The following is a 20,678-nucleotide window of genomic DNA, read 5'->3' as shown; positions in this document are numbered from 1 at the left end:
TGATTGGTGTCTATTAAATGCTGGTTCATTTTGGATCCTAATGATTGGTCTGTCATTGGCCTCTCCTTAGTGAATGTTGGTGGTTTTTACCACATTGACGGATGTGGCCATTTTTACTTCACAGCTGCTTTGACCCACATGTCCAGCATTCGTTCCACGTCTCCTTACAGAAGGAATGCCCTTCGGTCAAAGCTGACTACACAGAAGATGGGTTCTCAACCAAGAACTTTAGACAGGGGACAGGGGATGTCCTTTCCAGAAAGAGCTAGGAGCCCTTGACACAGAGCCTGGAGTATGGCTGCTCTCTCGGCAGCAAATCCTTCCCCAAGCCATTCACTCTAGAATGCTAAGCTGCTCCCCAATTCACCACGGTGCAGCCACTGTTCTCTGGAACTAGACTGTCCAATACTGTAGCTCCACACATGGCTCCTGAGCACGCAAAACATGGCAAAACCAAATTGAGATGTACTGTGAGTGTAAAAACACCCCGGATTTCTAAGACTGAGTTTAGAAAAAAATATATGTGTAATAAAGCGCTACTAATTTTTCAAATGTTGATTACATATTGAAATGAGAATATTTTTCATATATTGGGTTAAGTATATTATATATATCATATATGACATTATAAATAATATATATGATAAAAAATACAATATATTATATATCATGTATGACATATAAGTAATATTCAATACATTATATATAATATTATAAATAATTTAATAAATATAATAAATATAAAGTATTATTTATTATATTTATTTATAATAAACATAATTTCTCCTGCTTCTTTTTACTTTAAAATGTGGCTGCTAGAAAATTTTAAATGACACATAGGACTCATATTCCCATTGGACAGTTCCACTCGAGAGTGGCTTCTGTCACGTCTGGATTGGGGTTGATCCTCTATGTCCATGCTAGAGCTGGATGGCAGCTATCTCAGTGCAAAGTCCTGGCCAGGATGCTTTGGGCTACAATCCCTCTGTTCTCTTCAGACACCTAAATATATCTCCCTTAGGAGATCCTAGACCATGAGAAGGGAGTGTGGGAATCGTCATAATATATAAGCTCATTTAGGGCAAGCATAATATGAGGTTGTCTTTGTATGTCATCCATTGAACAAGGACATGGTTGGTGGCCACAGAGGAGCCCACAGACCCTCAGTCCCAGGGAAATAATCCAAGCTGGGTTTTCTGCTAAGTGACAATACAACTAGTTCAAATGCTTGTTTGCAGCTGTTGGAAGGAAAGGGTGTGTGGGTGTTTGCCATGCTGTGCCTGCTAGCTTATGTCGAGTCAAGATTTGAGGTCAAGAAAATGAGCCCTCTCTTTCCACCTCTAGGGAATGTCCGGGAACTCCCTTGGCGGTATGTAACGCTGCCACACAGTGGCCGTGTGCATTGCCACCAAATGGTGGATGTGGGCACAGTCAAGGGAAAACGGGTATTACCCTCACGTGGACCTTCTCCTGGGCATGGGTGGCTTAGGAAACCACTCCAACAGAGTAGGCAAGAGTGTTGATCACCAGCCATGAGATTTCAAAGGGTTTCATTACAAACAAGCCACAATTGAGGGGTTAGCGTGATAAACAGGGGTCTCTCAAAATCACTGATTTTCTTCTTTCTGGATTTTCCTTTAGGTCTTGGTCATGTCAGCATCAGACTGGATCTAGAGGCATTATTTCAGTTCAGTCACCTTATTCTGACCTTTAAGGTACAGATGTATAGGCTTGCTGTTCCCTTATCTATTTACCAAATGCTTGGCATACCTACAATTTTGCTTCCTTGCTTCCCTGCAGAGAACAAAAAGCTGTTTAAATCCAACTGAAGCTTTGTCATCTGGGTTTTTGTTCTTGAATGAAAAACAAAAAAAAAACCCACTGCTCATTAATAACTTATATAGATTAACCAAAAAAATAAAAATAAAATCTTGGAAGATACAGCAAAAGGGAAACCTCCAAGCCCTGGGTTGATAGAGATTACAAGAACTAGAGAGATAATTTTCGGCATAAGAGGGCAGGAACTGGAAATTATTTAGGGAATAATTGTGATCAAAAGAGGAAGAAAATTTAAAGGCTCTTTACTGAGATTAGTTAGATGCCAGAGAAAATTCTAATTTTGATGTCAAGCCTGGAGCCAGGTTTTGGTAATAAAAAAGGAATATAAAATTAAATGTTTTAAAAATTTAAAAAAAAAAACCAGTCTTTGCCTTCAAAGAGCTCACAGTCTAGTCATGGATACAAATATATATATAATATATATATTATATATATAATATATATATATATACACACATACATATATAAATTTGAAATTATAATGCCAAGTGACAAATGCAGAAATAGATGTATGATTAGAATGCTGGGGGGTTCATTGACATGGCTAAGATGGCTCTGGGGAATCGGTAAACTTCATGGTAGATTTTGAAGGATGTGTTAAGAGTTTGCCAGAGGAAAAGCATTCTAGGCAAAGAAAAACCACATGCAAATTGCTGTAAAATATCTGCTACACTGGCTTTTTAAAAAATGTGTATGCTATCTTTCTTCAGTTAATAATTCACAGAACCATAAACAATTTAAAAGTGGAATTCGATTCTGGGGCAAAGCACGTGCTCATAAATACTCGCCCGCTTGTTAGAAAGAGATTTCGGTGTTTTCACAGTAGAATAGATTTTTAAAGATACAAATAAAGTTTTAAAAAATGGAATTTGAAAATGGAAACATTCGGGCTTCCCTGGTGGCGCAGTGGTTGGGAGTCTGCCTGCCAAAGCAGGGGACACGGGTTCGAGCCGTGGTCTGGGAGGATCCCACATCCCGCGGAGCAACTAGACCCGTGAGCCACAACTACTGAGCCTGCGCGTCTGGAGCCTGTGCTCCACAACAAGAGAGGCCACAATAGTGAGAGGCCCGCGCACCGCGATGAAGAGTGGCCCCCGCTCGCCGCAACTGGAGAAAGCCCTCGCACAGAAACGAAGACCCAACACAGCCAAAAATAAACTAATTAATTAATTAATTTAAAAAAAAAGAAAAAGAAAAAAGAAAAATCCTGCTTGATAGGCTGGATTCATTAAAAAGAAAATGGAAACATTCAATCTGGAGTGGGTAATAAAATCAAATTTGTGAGGTATGACAAGTTTAACTCATTTTTCTCCTTGACTTTTCAGCCTGCTGCAATGTAAGTTGAACGCTCCACAGACTATGGCCACACCTGGAGAGTGTTCAGATATTTTGCCAAAGACTGTGCTACTTCCTTCCCCAACATCACATCTGGCCAGGCCCACGGAGTGGGAGACCTTGTTTGTGACTCCAAATATTCGGATATTGAACCCTCCACTGGTGGTGAGGTAGCATTTCCTTTCTTGGATTTCTTTGCCATAAGAGAAACCTATTTTTGTTAATGTGGTTAATTGAGATGAAAACAATTTAGGTAGTGTCTACTGAAATAGAACTTGAGCTGCTGGTTGTTTCAGAATGAAAGTGTCTGGATTGAAATGAGTCCTGAATTCATCTTATATTCAGATAAATTACAAATACCTTATAAGAAATGATCCTGTAGAGGAGTGCCGTGCTGAAGGTAAGCAAGGGCTAAAATGCAGCCTGGGCACCAGAGGAAGGAACATCTTTTTCTAACCCTTGTAAAGGAACCACAGAGGCTGGCGGAAGCCCTGGATTAGTTGTCTCAGCTCCGTGCTCTGTAAGTCCCCACCCAGGTGGAATCTGCCAGGAAATTCCTCAGAGCAAAGCTGGTGATGGGCAGAGGGTCAGGGGGTAGGAGTATACTTGGGAGATATGACCTCATCAGGTAGACTAGAAGGAATGGTGGCAGAAGGCAGGTCCAGAATCCCCCGCCAGATCCAAATTGACGATGACTTGCTGAATAGTGACCCTATCACTCCGCCCCAACCCAGTAGAGGAGCCCTTCCACCAATGGTATCAGCACTTCCGTCTACATGGACCACTTGTGCGTAAAGAGCCAGAATGACTGTTTAACAACCGTCCTTCATTTTCATTCTTGGTATTTTTATTCATATGAGAACCTGTTACCGACCAGGGTTCTTGGCCTTCCTCAATCAATAAAAATTGACTAGAGGCCAGACAAGAAATTCAGGCAAGGCTTTATTGGGACCCCTGCTGCAGCAGCGGGGGGCAAGAACAAACCACAGGTTCCCCTGCTTGCTTGCTCCCTGAAGGGGGGGCAAGCTTGTTTCTTATACAGGGTGAGGGTAGGGGTGTGTCCAGGGGTCGGGCCAGAGGGGTGGCTTGGGTGTTTTGCCCACCCCTTAGGTGGTGTTGCATGCAGGGGGCACGCGCAGTACCTGCTTTTGCTCCCGACACCCTGTTTTTGCTCCAGGCTCTTCAAAAGTGGCAGTTGGGTTTTTTGGTCTCTTTGTATCTTTTGGGTCCAGAATTTGCCCCAACTGTGCATGCTCGCAGTTATTTTTTAGTCCCATGCAGTTTCTCTGTATTGTTGCTGGAGGAGAGGTGTGTTCAGGTGCAAGCACTGCAGCAAAGGGTCCCGGGTCCCAGCCTGTCTCAAACAAACCCAAATGATAATCTGCATTTTACACCAGGTGGGAAGCAATGGCTCAGCCTTCTTGTAAGGTCGGAATCTCTTCTTTAAGAGTATATTTAACAATTATGTTTTTGGGGTAAAATACTCTAAATTTACCTACATTTGTTTTACAGGTTGTTTTCAAAGTTTTGGATCCCAGCTATGAAATAGAAAACCCTTACAGCCCCTACATCCAGGGTATGAATTGCTTTATATTTTTCACACCAACTCCTTTTCTAAAATTTCATGTTAGGGGAATTCCTTGTCATTGCATGTCTATGGGACATTAAGGGGATGTCAGTCAAGCAGGGTGCATTGAACCCGTCCAACCTAAATGCACTTCGATTCGTTAAATTCATTATTTTCCTTTCTCTAGACCTTGTGACATTAACAAACCTGAGGATGAACCTTACCAAACTCCATACCCTTGGGGATACTTTGCTTGGAAGGAGGCAAAATGATTCCCTTGATAAATACTACTATGCTCTGTATGAGATGGTGGCTCGGGGAAGCTGTTTTCGCAATGGCCACGCTAGCTAATGTGGCCCAACACAGAAGGTGCGCGGAGACGTTTTCAGCCCTCCCAGAATGGTGAGTTACAAACCTGAAAGCGTGGTTGGCTCTCCCATCTTCCCTTCACTGTCTTGGTGCTGAATGTAGATCAGACTCTGTATGTAGGGATCAACAATGTTGCTTCATTCAACCCCCGTCAGGCCATCTGGGGGCCTTCGGTTCTCTGGACAGAGGTTCTTGTGGATTCTGCCACACGTGGGCATCATTCAGCTAATGGGCAGAATTTATAATTTATGATTTCAAGATAGTCCGTTTTGCTGTCTTTTGTTTATTGGTTTTTTAGGGAATGAAGATTTGCTAGAGACGACCCATAAGTTCACATGCGTTGTCTCACAAAAATATATTGAAGGTCTATCATGTGAGAGCCTGTGCTCAGTGCCAAGGTGTCTGAGTGACATCTGATGCTCTGAAAATGGTCACCCCAAGTAACACACTACAAATGACTCTATCTTAAGCAGTGCAGATCTCCTCCATTCCTGGGACTAATCGTAAAAGAGTGATGTAATAGAAGAATGGTATTTTTGTGCAGAGTCCTGGGGGTGTGTCTAACTCAATAGTTTTGAACTATTGGTCATAACAGACAAGGCTGGATGTTGAGGCTATTGCATCTTCCCACCTAGACACCTGTGTGTTTCACTGGAAATGGAACTTTTCCCTGGGAACGTGGACATGGAGGGCATTTTGTGAAAAAAACAAGAGAATCACATACCTTTCTCTAGTTTCTTTCTGTTTTCTAATTCCCTCTTTTCCCTGATGCTCCTAAATCACCCCATACACGCACGTGCACACACACGTGCACACGCACGTGCACACACATACTCCCCATCCTGGCCCTCATTTTGCCAAAGGCTGCAAAATGTATGTTCTGTGTTCCCTGAAATTAGAATTCAGAAATGCAGAAACATTTATTTTTAGGTGTTCACTAAACATCTTAAATTTTTTTTAATTTAAAAGCTAGTTAAACAAATAATAAAAGATAGTCAATGCTGGTATTGTAACTAACAGATGGGAAACTAAGACCCAGAGGGGCCCCGTGGCCTGGTATGTCATTTTCCATTTAAAGAACCCCAGCGTCCTCAAAGCTCTAAGATAAGCCCTGTGTTCACACTGTTTATGTTCCTCACACCTTCAGGTTCATGGTCGGTGCATCTGTCAGCACAATACAGATAGCCCGAACTGTGAGAGGTGCAAGGATTTCTTCCAGGACGTTCCTTGGTGGCTAGCTGTGGGCCCCCTGGACAGCACTTGCCGAGGTGGGTGGACCTCCGCTCTCAGCATAGACTGAGTTTCCTTATATGAGCTCCTTACACGATCTCTGCTTTTCCTTCTTTTGGAGAACATTTAGTTTGTGTCTGTGGGGCTGCAGGCAGCACAGGTGGTGAACCTGTGGCTTCCAGCTCCAAATGTGTGATAGCCTCAAGTCTCCCAGTGTCTCACATAGAAGAATCACCAGCTTCTCAAACCTTCACACCAAAAATTCACATTAATTTGAAGAACGAGACAATATGCATGTTGTGTGGCCCCTTTCCAGAGGGAGGCATAGCCATGAAATGTGGGGACGGTGCCACTCCAGGAATGTGGTGACCCCTAGAATGGGTACAAAGATCCCTACTGTTTTCCTGAATTATCATACACTCAATGAAGGCGACCTTGAACCATATGTCAGCTAAGATGAGAAATGAGGTCCCGAATGGAGTTGGACAAGCTATTGTATTTTTTATAAAATATTGAGGCTAATAAGATAGGAGGGGTTTTTGTCATGTGTTTGCTGCCTCCGAATTTTGATGAACTTCCAAATAAACCTGTTATCCAGTTTCTTTTCCCAAATATGGGGAAAACAGGATTCGAAGGAGAGGTTGTCAGATGAGCTTTTATGGAAAAGCCCCATCCATGAGTGTCACAGTGGATAAGACCCAGCAAAATGCAGCCAGAGATCATGCCCTTTACAGGGAAGAACCCAACGGGATGAACAGCATAGACATTACCACAAAGACACACAAATCCCTCTAAACAGACTGCCTTTCCTTCCGACGCTCTGGCTGAGTCCCTGATGGGATGAAAACAGCCTGCAGCCCCCCTTCCAGCAATTCTGCCCTAGAGAAGCAGAGGCAGGCTGGGCCCAGCTCTAGCACCCGATCTGGAGAATCCAGTAGTACCATACTACAGAGTATATGATGTAAAAAATTCAGATTTACAAAGCCCGAGTCAGCAAAAGTATTCTTTACTGAAGGACAACAAAAATACTGCATGCTAGGGCTTCTAGGTCACCCAAATGATTTATATTTGTTCGCTTGATTTAAAAAAAAACCTAAATATTAAACATTTCGGGAACACATTTTACAGAGAGTGTATGAGCAGAATCGGAGTACTAGAAAGATCCTTGGAAGCACCTGTTTTAAGCCTTTGTATATTTGGTGAAAGAAGACGGGGTGGCTGAAGAAAGCGGAGGAGGGGAGAATGGGTGATGGAGCGTGGAGTCTCCATCCTGAGGATGCTCATTCCTGGGACCTTGGCGAATCTCTCATAACTCTGCTCGGTTCTCAGCTTGTCGCTGTAACGGACACTCTGACTGCTGTCACTTCGACAAGACCGTGTGCCTGGCGAGCGGGAGCCGCAGGGGGGGCGTGTGTGACGGCTGCCTGCACAACACCGAGGGCAGCACTGCGATCGCTGCAGACCCCTTTTCCACAGGGACCCCCTCCAGGCCATCTCGGATTCTTACGCGTGCATTCGTGAGTCCCCAGCCTCTGACCCATCCTCTCCCCTCATCTGAGCAGACACTGATGAAGCTGGTGTCCCTGGGGCCGCCAGCCCACCCTGCGTTCAGCGGCGTCTCCAAACTGCCCTCTCGGAGGTGGGAACTGCAAAATCGCTTCGGCTCTGAGAGCTTTCCTCTCTCTGAACGAGTTGGGCCAGGTAATCCAGGTCCGTCCTGGTGGTCTTGTGGCCGGGGCTGATACTGAATATTCGGGAAACTGTTCTGAATTCAACCAGGACGGGGCGATGGTTTCAGAAGAGGCCGCATGCACCTGCAGTGTCAGCTCAAGGAAGTAACTAGAGAAACTGGCTACAGCATTTGGCTGTAGATGATTCAATTTTGCTAAGCTATTACCTCGTTTCGTTTTTCTTTTTTTAACCTTTAAAAATCTTTCCTTTTATCTTTTTTTTTAAATATTTTAAATTTATTTATTTATTTATTTAATTTATGGCTGTGTTAGGTCTTCATTTCTGTGCGAGGGCTTTCTCTAGTTGCGGCAAGCAGGGGTCACTCTTCATCGCGGTCCGCGGGCCTCTCATTATCAAGGCCTCTCTTGTTGCGGGGCACAGGCTCCAGACGCGCAGGCTCAGTAATTGTGGCTCATGGGCCCAGCCGCTCCGCGGCATGTGAGATCTTCCCAGACCAGGGCTCGAACCCGTGTCCCCTGCATTGGCAGGCAGATTCTCAACCACTGCGCCACCAGGGAAGCCCCTCCTTTTATCTTTAATCTCAACTTTTTCAATGGGACTATTTCACTCATGGACAAAATAATAGAGAATAATATTATTTATATATGTATATATATGTATGTAAGATAGACCCACCACTAGCTTTGTCAAAATGTAATATCTTACCCTCTCACCTTCAGGCCATTACTAGAACACTAGAGCATTGTGGCTGGGATGTCCTAGCTGCACACCTGTTCCCTTTGTCTACCCTCCTTCCTAGGGATAAACTCTCATATATTTGGCAATCATCATTACCATGCTTGTTTTTACACTTTCACAAACAATACATGTTGACATGTTTTCAAACTTGAGATAAAAGATATTATGCTGTATGTACCCCTGAGCATTTCATTCAACATTGTATTTTTGAGCTTTGTCCATATCAGGTAGCCTCTAGTTCTCCCATTTTAATTTCTGTATAGAATTCTTCCTTCCTATATATATAACAAAATCTATTTGTCCATTTTTCTTTCTATGCTTCAGTAAACATTCTTGTACATGTGGCCCTGTGCACATGCACAGAGACTGTCCCTAAGAGTCATACCTAGGAGTGGAATGACTGGGCCATAGACTGTGAACTTCTCCAAGTTGATTAGATAATAGTGAATTGTCCCTTAAGTGGGTGTAACAATTAACAGCCACACCAACAGTGTGTGAGAGTTCCTGTGACTCTCTTTCCTGGCCAACACTGGGTTTTGTCACACTTTAACTCTTGGTAATGTGGGTTTTGTCACACTTAATTTTTTTTAACATCTTTATTGGAGTACGATTGCTTTACAATGGTGTGTTAGCTTCTGCTTTATAACAAAGTGAATCAGTTATACATATACATATGTTCCCATATCTCTTCCCTCTTGAGTCTCCATCCCTCCCACCCTCCCTATCCCACCCCTCTAGGTGGTCACAAAGCACCGAGCTGATCTCCCTGTGCTATGCGGCTGCTTCCCACTAGCTATCTATATTATGTTCGGTAGGGTATATATGTCCATGCCACTCTCTCACTTTGTCACAGCTTACCCTTCCCCCTCCCCATATCCTCAAGTCCATTCTCTAGTAGGTCTGTGTCTTTATTCCTGTCTTGCCCCTAGGTTCTTCATGACCATTTTTTTTCCTTAGATTCCATATATATGTGTTAGCATACGGTATTTGTTTTTCTCTTTCTGACTTACTTCACTCTGTATGACAGACTCTAGGTCCATCCACCTCACTACAAATAACTCAGTTTCGTTCCTTTTTATGGCTGAGTATTATTCCATTGTATATATGTGCCACATCTTCTTTATGCATTCATCTGTCGATGGACACTTAGGTTGCTTCCATGTCCTGACTATTGTAAATAGAGTTGCGATGAACATTGTGGTACATGACTCTTTTTGAATTATGGTTTTCTCAGGGTATATGCCCAGTAGTGGGATTGCTGGGTCATATGGTAGTTCTATTTTTAGTTTTTTAAGGAATCTCCATACTGTTCTCCATAGTGGCTGTATCAATTTACATTCCCACCAACAGTGCAAGAGTGTTCCCTTTTCTCTACACCCTCTCCAGCATTTATTGTTTGTAGATTTTTTGATGATGGCCATTCTGACTGGTGTGAGATGCTATCTCATTGTAGTTTTGATTTGCATTTCTCTAATGATTAATGATGTTGAGCATTCTTTCATGTGTTTGTTGGCAATCTGTATATCTTCTTTGGAGAAATGTCTATTTAGGTCTTCTGCCCATTTTTGGATTGGGTTGTTTGTTTTTTTGATATTGAGCTACATGAGCTGCTTGTAAATTTTGGAGATTAATCCTTTGTCAGTTGCTTCATTTGCAAATATTTTCTCCTGTTCTGAGGGTTGTCTTTTTGTTTGTTTATGGTTTCCTTTGCTGTGCAAAAGCTTTGAAGTTTCATTAGGTCCCATTTGTTTACTTTTGGTTTTATTTCCATTTCTCTAGGAGGTGGGTCAAAAAGGTTCTTGCTGTGATTTATGTCATAGAGTGTTCTGCCTATGTTTTCCTCTAAGAGTTTGATAGTGTCTGGCCTTACATTTAGGTCTTTAATCCATTTTGAGTTTATTTTTATGTATGGTGTTAGTGAGTGTTCTAATTTCATACTTTTACATGTAACTGTCCAGTTTTCCCAGCACCACTTATTGAAGAGACTGTCTTTTCTCCATTGTATATTCTTGCCTCCTTTATCAAAGATAAAGTAACCATATGTGCGTGGGGTTATCTCTGGGCTTTCTATCCTGTTCCATTGATGTGTATTTCTGTTTTTGTGCCAGTACCATACTGTCTTGATTACTGTAGATTTGTAGTATAGTCTGAAGTCAGGGAGCCTGATTCCTCCAGCTCCGTTTTTCTTTCTCAAGATTGCTTTGGCTATTCGGGGTCTTCTGTGTTTTCATACAAATTGTGAAATTTCTTGTTCTAGTTCTGTGAAAAATGCCATTGGTAGTTTGATAGGGATTGCATTGAATCTGTAGATTGCTTTGGGTAGTAGAGCCATTTTCACAATGTTGATTCTTCCAATCCAAGAACATGGTATACCTCTCCATCTATTTGTATCATCTTTAATTTCTTTCATTAGTGTCTTATAATTTTCTGCATACAGGTATTTTGTCTCCTTAGGTAGGCTTATTCCTAGATATTTTATTCTTTTTGTTGCAGTGGTAAATGGAGTGTTTTCTTAATTCCACTTTCAGATTTTTCATCATTAGTGTATAGGAATGCTAGAGATTTCTGTGCATTAATTTTGTATCCTGCTACTTTACCAAATTCATTGATTAGCTCTAGTAGTCTTCTGGTAGCATCTTTAGGATTCTCTATGTATAGTTTCATGTCATCTGCAAACAGTGACAGCTTTACTTCTTCTTTTCTGATTTGGATTCCTTTTATTTCTTTTTCTTCCCTGATTGCTGTGGCTAAAACTTCCAAAACTATGTTGAATAATAGTGGTGAGAATGGGCAACCTTGTCTTGTTCCTGATCTTAGTGGAAATGGTTTCAGTTTTTCACCATTGAGGACGATGTTGGCTGTGGGTTTGTCATATATGGCCTTTATTATGTTGAGGTAAGTTCTCTCTATGCCTACTTTCTGGAGGGTTTTATCATAAATGGGTGTTGAATTTTGTTGAAAGCTTTTTCTGCATCTATTGAGATGATCATATGGTTTTTCTCCTTCAATTTGTTAATATGGTGTATCACATTGATTGATTTGCATATATTGAAGAATCCTTGCATTCCTGGGATAAACCCCACTTGATCATGGTGTATGATCCTTTTAATGTGCTGTTGGATTCTGTTTGCTAGCGTTTTGTTGAGGATTTTTGCATCTATGTTCATCAGTGATACTGGCCTGTAGTTTTCTTTCTTTGTGACATCTTTGTCTGGTTTTGGTATCAGGGTGACGGTGGCCTCGTAGAATGAGTTTGGGGGTGTTCCTGCCTCTGCTATATTTTGGAAGAGTTTGAGAAGGATAGGTGTTAGCTCTTCTCTAAATGTTTGATAGAATTCGCCTGTGAAGCCATCTGGTCCTGAGCTTTTGTTTGTTAGAAGATTTTTAATCACAGTTTCAACTTCAGTGCTTGTGATTGGTCTGTTCATATTTTCTGTCTCTTCCTGGTTCAGTCTCGGAAGATTGTGCATTTCTAAGAATCTGTCCATTTCTTCCAGGTTTTCCATTTTATTGGCATAGAGTTGCTTGTAGTAATCTCTCATGATCCTTTGTATTTCTGCAGTGTCAGTTGTTACTTCTCCTTTTTCCTTTCTAATTCTATTGATTTGAGTCTTCTCCCTTTTTTTCTTGATGAGTCTGGCTAATGGTTTATCAATGTTGTTTATCTTCACAAAGAACCAGCTCTTAATTTTATTGATCTGTGCTATTGTTTACTTCATTTCTTTTTCATTTATTTCTGGTCTGATCTTTATGATTTCTTTCCTTCTGCTAACTTTGGGGTTTTTTTGTTCTTTCTCTGATTGCTTTAGGTGTAACTTAGGTTGTTTATTTGAGATGTTTCTTGTTTCTTAAGGTAGGATTGTACTGGTATAAACTTCCATCTTAGAACTGCTTTTGCTGCATCCCATAGGTTTTGGGTTGTCGTGTTTTCATTGTCATTTGTTTCTAGGTATTTTTTGATTTCCTCTTTGATTTCTTCAGTGATCTCTTGGTTATTAAGTAGTGTATTGTTTAGCCTCCATGTGTTTGTATTTTTTACAGATTTTTTCCTGTAATTGATATCTAGTCTCATAGTGTTGTGGTCGGAAAAGATACTTGATACGATTTCAGTTTTCTTTAATTTACCAAGACTTGATTTGTGACCCAAGATATGATCTATCCTGGAGAATGTTCCATGAGCACTTGAGAAGAATGTGTATTCTGTTGTTTTTGGATGGAATGTCCTATAAATATCAATTAAGTCCATCTTGTTTAATGTATCATTTAAAGCTTGTTTCCTTATTTATTTTCATTTTGGATGATCTGTCCATTGGTGAAAGTGGGGTGTTAAAGTCCCCTGCTATGATTATGTTACTGTCGATTTCCCCTTTTATGGCTGTTAGTATTTGCCTTATGTATTGAGGTGCTCCTATGTTGGGTGCATAAATATTTACAGTTGTTATATCTGCTTCTTGGATCAATCCCTTGATCATTATATAGTGTCCTTCTTTGTCTCTTGTAATAGTCTTTGTTTTAAAGTCTATTTTGTCTGATATGAGAATTGCTACTACAGCTTTCTTTTGATTTCCATTTGTGTGGAATACCTTTTTCCATCCTCTCACTTTCAGTCTGTATGTGTCCCTAGGTCTAAGTGGGTCTCTTGTAGACAGCATATATATGGGTCTTGTTTTTGTATCCATTCAGCCAGTCTATATCTTTTGGTTGGAGCATTTAATCCATTTACATTTAAGGTAATTATTGACATGTATGTTCCTATTACCATTTTCTTAAGTGTTTTGGGTTTGTTATTGTAGGTCTTTTCCTTCTTTTGTGTTTCCTGCCTAGAGAAGTTCCTTTAGCATTTGTTGTAAAGCTGGTTTGGTGGTGCTGAATTCTCTTAGCTTTTGCTTGTCTGTAAAGGTTTTAATTTCTCCATCAAATCTGAATGAGATCCTTGCTGGGTAGAGTAATCTTGGTTGTAGGTTTTTCTCCTTCATCACTTTAAATACGTACTGCCACTCCCTTCTGGCTTGCAGAGTTTCTGCTGAAAGATCAGCTGTTAACCTTATGGGGATTCCCTTGTGTGTTCTTTGTTGTTTTTCCCTTGCTGCTTTTAATATTTTTTCTTTGTATTTAATTTTTTTTTTTAAAGACTCATGGATGTTTCTTTTTTTTTAATTAATTAATTTATTTTTGGCTGTGTTGGGTCTTCGTTTCTGTGTGAGGGCTTTCTCCAGTTGCGGCAAGCGGGGACCACTCTTCATCGCGGTGCGCAGGCCTCTCACTGTCGCGGCCTCTCCTGTTGCGGAGCACAGGCTCCAGACGCGCAGGCTCAGTAGCTGTGGCCCACGGGCCCAGTTGCTCCGCGGCATGTGGGATCCTCCCAGACCAGGGCTCGAACCCGTGTGCCCTGCATTGGCAGGCAGATTCTCAACCACTGCGCCACCAGGGAAGCCCCTGTATTTAATTTTTGATAGTTTGATTAATATGTGTCTTGGCGTGTTGCCCCTTGGATTTATCCTGTATGGGACTCTCTGCATTCCTGGACTTGATTGACTGTTTCCTTTCCCATATTAGGGAAGCTTTCAACTATAATCTCTTCAAATATTTTCTCAGTCCCTTTCTTTTTCTCTTCTTCTTCTGGGACCCCTGTAATTCGAATGTTGGTGCATTTAATGTTGTCCCAGAGGTCTCTGAGACTGTCCTCAATTCTTTTCATTCTTTTTTCTTTATGCTGCTCTGCAGTAGTTATCTCCACTACTTTATCTTCCAGGTTACTTATCCGTTCTTCTGCCTCAGTTATTCTGCTATTGATCCCTTCTAGAGAATTTTTAATTTCATTTATTGTGTTGTTCATCACTGTTTTTTTGCTCTTTAGTTCTTCTAGGTCCTTGTTAAACGTTTCTTGTATTTTCTCTATTCTATTTCCAGGATTTTGGATCATCTTTACTATCATTATTCTGAATTCTTTTTCAGGTAACTGCCTATTTCCTCTTCATTTGTTAGGTCTGGTGGGTTTTTACCTTGCTCCTTCATCTGCTGCATGTTTCTCTGTCTTCTCATTTTGCTTAACTTACTGTGTTTGGGGTCTCCTTTTTTCAGGCTGCAGGTTCGTAGTTCCCATTGTTTTTGGTGTCTGTCCCCAGTGGCTAAGGTTGGTTCAGTGGCTTGTGTAGGCTTCCTGGTGGAAGGAACTAGTGCCTGTGTTCTGGTGGATGAGGCTGGATCTTGTCTTTCTGGTGGGCAGGTCCGCGACTGGTGGTGTGTTTTGGGGTGTCTGTGGCCTTATTATGATTTTAGGCAGCCTCTCTGCTAATGGGTGGGGTTGTGTTCCTGTCTTGCTAGTTGTTTGGCCTAGGGTGTCCTGCACTGTAGCTTGCTGGCCGTTGAGTGGAGCTGGGTCTTGGCGTTGAGATGGAGATATCTGGGAGATTTTTGCCATTTGATATTACGTGGAGCTGGGAGGTCTCTTGTGGACCAGTGTCCTGAACTTGGCTCTCCCGCTTCAGAGGCACAGCCCTGACGCCTGGCTGGAGCACCAAGAGCCTTTCATCCACACAGCTCAGCATAAAAGGGAGAAAAAATAGAAAGAAAGAAGGTAAAATAAAATGAAATAAAATAAAGTTATTAAAATAAAAAATAAAACAATTATTAAGAAGAAATTTTTAAAAAGTAAAAAAAAAAAAAAACAAAAACAAAAAAAATGGACAGACAGAACCCTAGGACAAATGGTAAAAGCAAAGCTATACAGACAAAATCACACACAGAAGCATACACATACACCCTCACAAAAAGAGAAAAAGGGAAAAAAATATATATATCGTTGCTCCCAAAGTCCACCTCCTCAATTTGGGATGATTCGTTGTCTATTCAGGTATTCCACAGATGCAGGTACATCAAGTTGATTGTGGAAATTTAATCCACTGCTTCTGAGGCTGCTGGGAGGGATTTCCCTTTCTCTTCTTTGTTTGCACAGCTCCCGGGGTTCAGCTTTGGATTTGGACCCGCCTCTGCGTGTAGGTGGCCTGAGGGCGTCTATTCTTCGCTCACACAGGACGGGGTTAAAGGAGCAGCTGCTTCGGGGGCTCTGGCTCGCTCAGGCTGGAGGGAGGGAGGGGTACGGATGCGGGGCGAGCCTGCGGCATCAGAGGCGTCGTGATGTTGCAGCAGCCTGAGGCACACTGTGCGTTCTCCCAGGGAAGTTGTCCCTGGATCACGGGAGCCAGGCCGTGGCAGGCTGCACAGGCTCCCGGGAGGGGCGGTGTGGAGAGTGACCTGTGCTCGCACACAGGCTTCCTGGTGGCGGCAGCAGCAGCAGCCTTAGCGTCTCCTGCCCGTCTCTGGGGTCTGCGCTGATCGCCGCAGCTCGCGCCCGTCTCTGGAGTTCGTTTAGGCGGCGCTCTGAATCCCCTCTCCTCGCGCACCAGGAAACAAAGAGGCAAGAAAAAGTCTCTTGCCTCTTCGGCAGCTCCAGACCTTTTCCTGGACTCCCTCCCAGCTAGCCGTGGCGCACTAGCCCCCTTCATGCTGTGTTCACGCCGCCAACCCCAGTCCTCTCCCTGCGATCCGACTGAAGCCCGAGCCTCAGCTCCCAGCCCTGCCCGCCCCGGCGGGGGAGCAGACAAGCCTCTCGGGCTGGTGAGTGCTGGTGGGCACCGAGCCTCTGTGCGGGAATCTCTCCGCTTTGCCCTCCGCACCCCCTGTTGCTGTGCTCTCCTCCATGGCCCTGAAGCTTCCCCCTCTGCCACCCGCAGTCTCTGCCCGCGAAGGGGCTTCCTAGTGTGTGGAAACCTTTCCTCCTTCACAGCTCCCTCGCACTGGTGCAGGTCCCATCCGTATTCTTTTGTCTCTGTTTTTTCTTTTTTCTTTTGCCCTACCCAGGTACGTGGGGAGTTTCTTGCCTTTTGGGAGGTCTGGGGTCTTCTGCCAGCGTTCAGTCGGTGTTCTGTAGGAGTTGTTCCACACGTAGATGTATTTCTGATGTATTTGTGGGGAGGAAGGTGATCTCTGCGTGTTACGCTTCCGCCATCTTGAAGCTCCTCCACACTTAATTTTTGCTAATGAAATAGTACCTCATCATTAATTTGCCTTTCCCTACAGGACTGAGACTAGGGAGAGGCAAGAAGAGTACCTAGGCCCCCAAATTTAAGGACACTCTCACTCTGAGTCATGTGAGTACAGGGCTGACAGCAAGCGCCTCCTTAAATTGTGTGCCCTGGGCACCCAGCTTGCCTCACTCTCGCCCCAGTAGTGCTATAGATTGTTGCCTAGAAAGATACTCCAACATGAGTTCAAATGCCCAGTGCCGGTTACTGGGTCCGAGATCTTAACTCTACTGGCCAACTAACAGGTTAGCTTGTTATTGTTTCATCGATGCTGCCAGAAGACATGAAACTCCTGGGTCAAAGACAAAGGACTTTATTGCTGATGGCACAGTAAGCAACGAGATGTTTGTGTGAGTTCCCATGTCCCCAAGGCCCATGGGGCAACTCAGAGGATACCAGCTGGATCCTGCACACCTAATGAGCTTATGTCACAGCCCAGGAACACTGAGTTTGGAGAATTCATTGCTTTTATAGCAAGTGGAAGCAAGCCCGTTCTTTTTCCGGGGGAAAATGTTACCTCATCCCTCAAGGTAGCTTACTACAAACACAACCTGGAGAAATGGCCTGAGCAAAGAGCCATCAAGGCCTTGCATTGTTAACACACGCAGCAAAAATGTTCAGATGCCCAGGACCCATGGTAGATGGCCTCTCCCGATATCCAGAAATCCTGCTTCTTAGGCTATATCATCAATATAATGTTATTTTGTATTGGTGGCAGGCGGAACTTGCTATGAAACTCCAATTTCAAACATTATATAATCATAATACATAAATTAAAGTCTTGAGCAAAAGTAAATCAGTAGCCACCCAAATACATGCAATGTCCTAGATTTCAAACTTTAAATATTCATGATGTGGAATAAGCATAAATGAAGGTTTTTTTGCTCAGATCACTCAGTAGGTAGCGGATTGTATAAAAGTTTACCTTACATGACCTGTTTGAAATAATACAAGATCCTCAGAAAATGTATTTCTTTAAATCAATGTTCTAAGTGTCATATTTTTTTTTTTACCAGAATCTGTGATCAAACTCCCTGTCTCTCTCTCTGTCTCTGTTTCTCAGTCTCTCTCTCTCTCACACACACACATATACACATACACGCTTTATTAATGTTTATAACGCTCTGCATTTGTAAAAGAAGATGAAATTTCTCTCTTAGGTGGAATCAGGAAAATAGGGGTTTTTATTTTATTTTTGGCTGCATTGGTTCTTCGTTGCTGCGTGCGGGCTTTCTCTGATTGTGGTGCCTGGGCTTCTCATTGCAGTGGCTTCTCTTGTTGCAGAGCACGGGCTCTAGAGCACAGGCTCAGTAGTTGTGGCGCATGGGCTTAGATGATCCGCGGCATGTGGGATCTTCCCAGACCAGGGCTCAAACCCGTGTCCCCTGCATTGGCAGGCGGATTCTTAACCACTGCGCCACCAGGGAAGCCCCAGGGAAATACAGTTTTGAAACAGATAATTTAGGAGTCTGGAAAGAGATTGGAAATAACTAAACCAAATATTTCAGATGCATCAACCGGACTCTTGTTCCTTAAGAACCACTTAGTATTAACTTGTTGGTGCTTTTGGAGGAAAACAAGGAAAGAAAACTAGTACCCCGATATGAAATTAAGAAACCATCCTTTGTAAATAAGGAATTTCTTGAGGAAAGGCAAATGAGAAGCTTGTAAAAATGACCATTATGAGACTTCCCAGTTTCTCCCAGTTTACCTAAACACATGTTTCTGTGTGAGTGTGTGTATATACAAATGACGTGTATTAAGACTGACCAGCATTCTCATATAAATTTTCTCTAAGTTGTCCTACTTTGAGCCTAAATGTTTACATGATCAGATTCCAGTCCTAAGAGATGACAAATTTTAAGTCTTCTGTGATTTAAGACCCAGTCAAATGTGACACAGAAAAACCAAATATTTGGAAGACTCCACCACTGATAGTATAAGTTTGCTGGAGTTAAATTGTGTGACACCAAGAGATTTTATTGGACTTCTACTCTAAAGAGCATACATAGGGTTATTTCAAAGTAAATGTCCCAAAGAACATTTCTGTGTATAATTAAATTATACTCTGGAACTCACTGCTGACCCTTTGGAGTGTCTCCCAAATAAAGCTGAGCTTTTTCCCTTTTGGCTTCTTATAAAATGAACCCAGTTTGTCCCTAGAAGCAACTGGCTTTGATTAGAAGAAAATTGTGGGCTTTTTTCCCAAACTTAACAGAACCTAATGTTGGTTTTCCACAGTAAGATTTTTGTCACCAGTCACAATCCAATAACAAACAATTGAAAACGAAAAGAGGACTTCCCTGGTGGCTCAGTGGTTAAGAATCCGCCTGCCAATGCAGCGGACACGGGTTCGAGCCCTGGTCCGGGAAGATCCCACATGCCGCAGAGCAACTAAGCCCGTGCACCACAACTACTGAGCCTGTGCTCTAGAGCCAGCGAGCCACAACTCCTGAGCCCACGTGCCACAACTACTGAAGCCCATGCGCCTAGAGTCCATGCTCCGCGACGAGAAGCCACCGCAATGAGAACTACGTGCACTGCAATGAAGAGTAGCCCCCGCTCAGCGCAACTAGAGAAAAGCCCACGCTCAACAATGAAGACCCAATGCAGCAAAAATAAATATATAAAGAAAGAAAATCAAAAGATTCTGTCAGACAACTGTTTGCTTCAGTGTTTCCAAACTGACTGGATTTTTCCCATTAAACTCACTAATAACCTAAATGGGGGTTAGGTAAACATTGCTTTAGACTTGAGGGTTTTGTTTTTATTAGTCCAAAGCAAACATGTATACATCTTACATAACTGTTTCTTAGAATCAGGATATTCATTTTTTTCATTTTTATTTCTTTCCTTAAAAGTGGAATCCCTTGGAAACACAGCACCAAAAAGATACAAGAGACCTTGATGGTCATCTAATGTCTACCAATGCACTTGTCCTGTATACCAAAGCCACAGCTAGCGCTGTGCCAGCCCCTGCCTGGACACCCCCAGTGATGAGAGGGTCACTGCTCTATTGGGAAGCCTTAACTGTTAGAGATTTCTTCCTTATACTCGGTCAAGCTCTACCTTTTCTAACTTCCACCCTCTGGAGTTGTTCATAATATCAGCATCCTTTTTCATATGACATTCCTTCTTGTAGTTGTTTGAGTTTCTACTGGGAAAAAAAAAAGTGGGAAAGGTGGTTACTTTTTGTTACAACTTTGCTATAGATGACTGTTTATCTCATTTTCCAGAATCTCTTCATCCAAGCTTTTGCCCCACCAATAGATTTCCAAAAATAAAGATTTGAACATTTCTTATTCCTTTTTCTTTTTTGTAGGTGCTCCTTCCAAGACGAATCAAAAAGAATGATAGCACTTACCCTTGCAACATATTTTTCTGTGCTGGGGAAGGACAGATTTACTTTGTTAACCATGTTTCAGAGATTTGGTTGACATTTTATGTGATGTTTTTCCCTCTATGTCATGTCCCTTTATGCCTTTATAGTGAATGAGATCAAATATATATGATATATATTTCATTACAGCATCCCACTCTTATCTCTTGACCTTATTTTCACCTTTTAGAGCCTTTTAAAAATTGAGGTGAAATTCACATAACATAAAATTAACCATTTAAAGTGAACAGCAATTCACCAGCACAGTGTTTTGCACCCACCACATGGACTTAGCTCCATAACATTTTCATCACCCCCCAAATAATCTAATTTTTAAACTGAGATATAATTGACATATCACATTATATTAGTTTCAGGTGTCTCACATGATTCATATTTTTCTCTATTTTTTATTTTATTTTTTAAAATAAATTTATTTATTTTT

The 20,678-nt window shown here is 42.2% G+C and overlaps 1 protein-coding gene across 1 annotated transcript in view; it reads left to right on the top strand.

Annotated features, from left to right (window-relative positions):
* Positions 1-20,678, top strand: part of LAMB4 (laminin subunit beta 4) — a 110,375-nt gene that overhangs the window by 9,651 nt on the left and 80,046 nt on the right. Inside the window, 7 exon segments of the mRNA XM_057549660.1 lie at positions 1,642-1,715; positions 3,135-3,344; positions 4,687-4,750; positions 4,929-5,143; positions 6,258-6,378; positions 7,670-7,774; positions 7,777-7,857. Coding sequence (XP_057405643.1) covers positions 1,642-1,715; positions 3,135-3,344; positions 4,687-4,750; positions 4,929-5,143; positions 6,258-6,378; positions 7,670-7,774; positions 7,777-7,857 — 870 coding nt within the window.

This window comes from Balaenoptera acutorostrata, chromosome 7 (genome assembly GCF_949987535.1).
Source record: "Balaenoptera acutorostrata chromosome 7, mBalAcu1.1, whole genome shotgun sequence".
NCBI lineage: Eukaryota > Metazoa > Chordata > Mammalia > Artiodactyla > Balaenopteridae > Balaenoptera > Balaenoptera acutorostrata.
The sequence above is the reverse complement of the archived record's forward strand: the minus strand, read 5'-3'. Positions and strand labels throughout refer to the sequence as shown.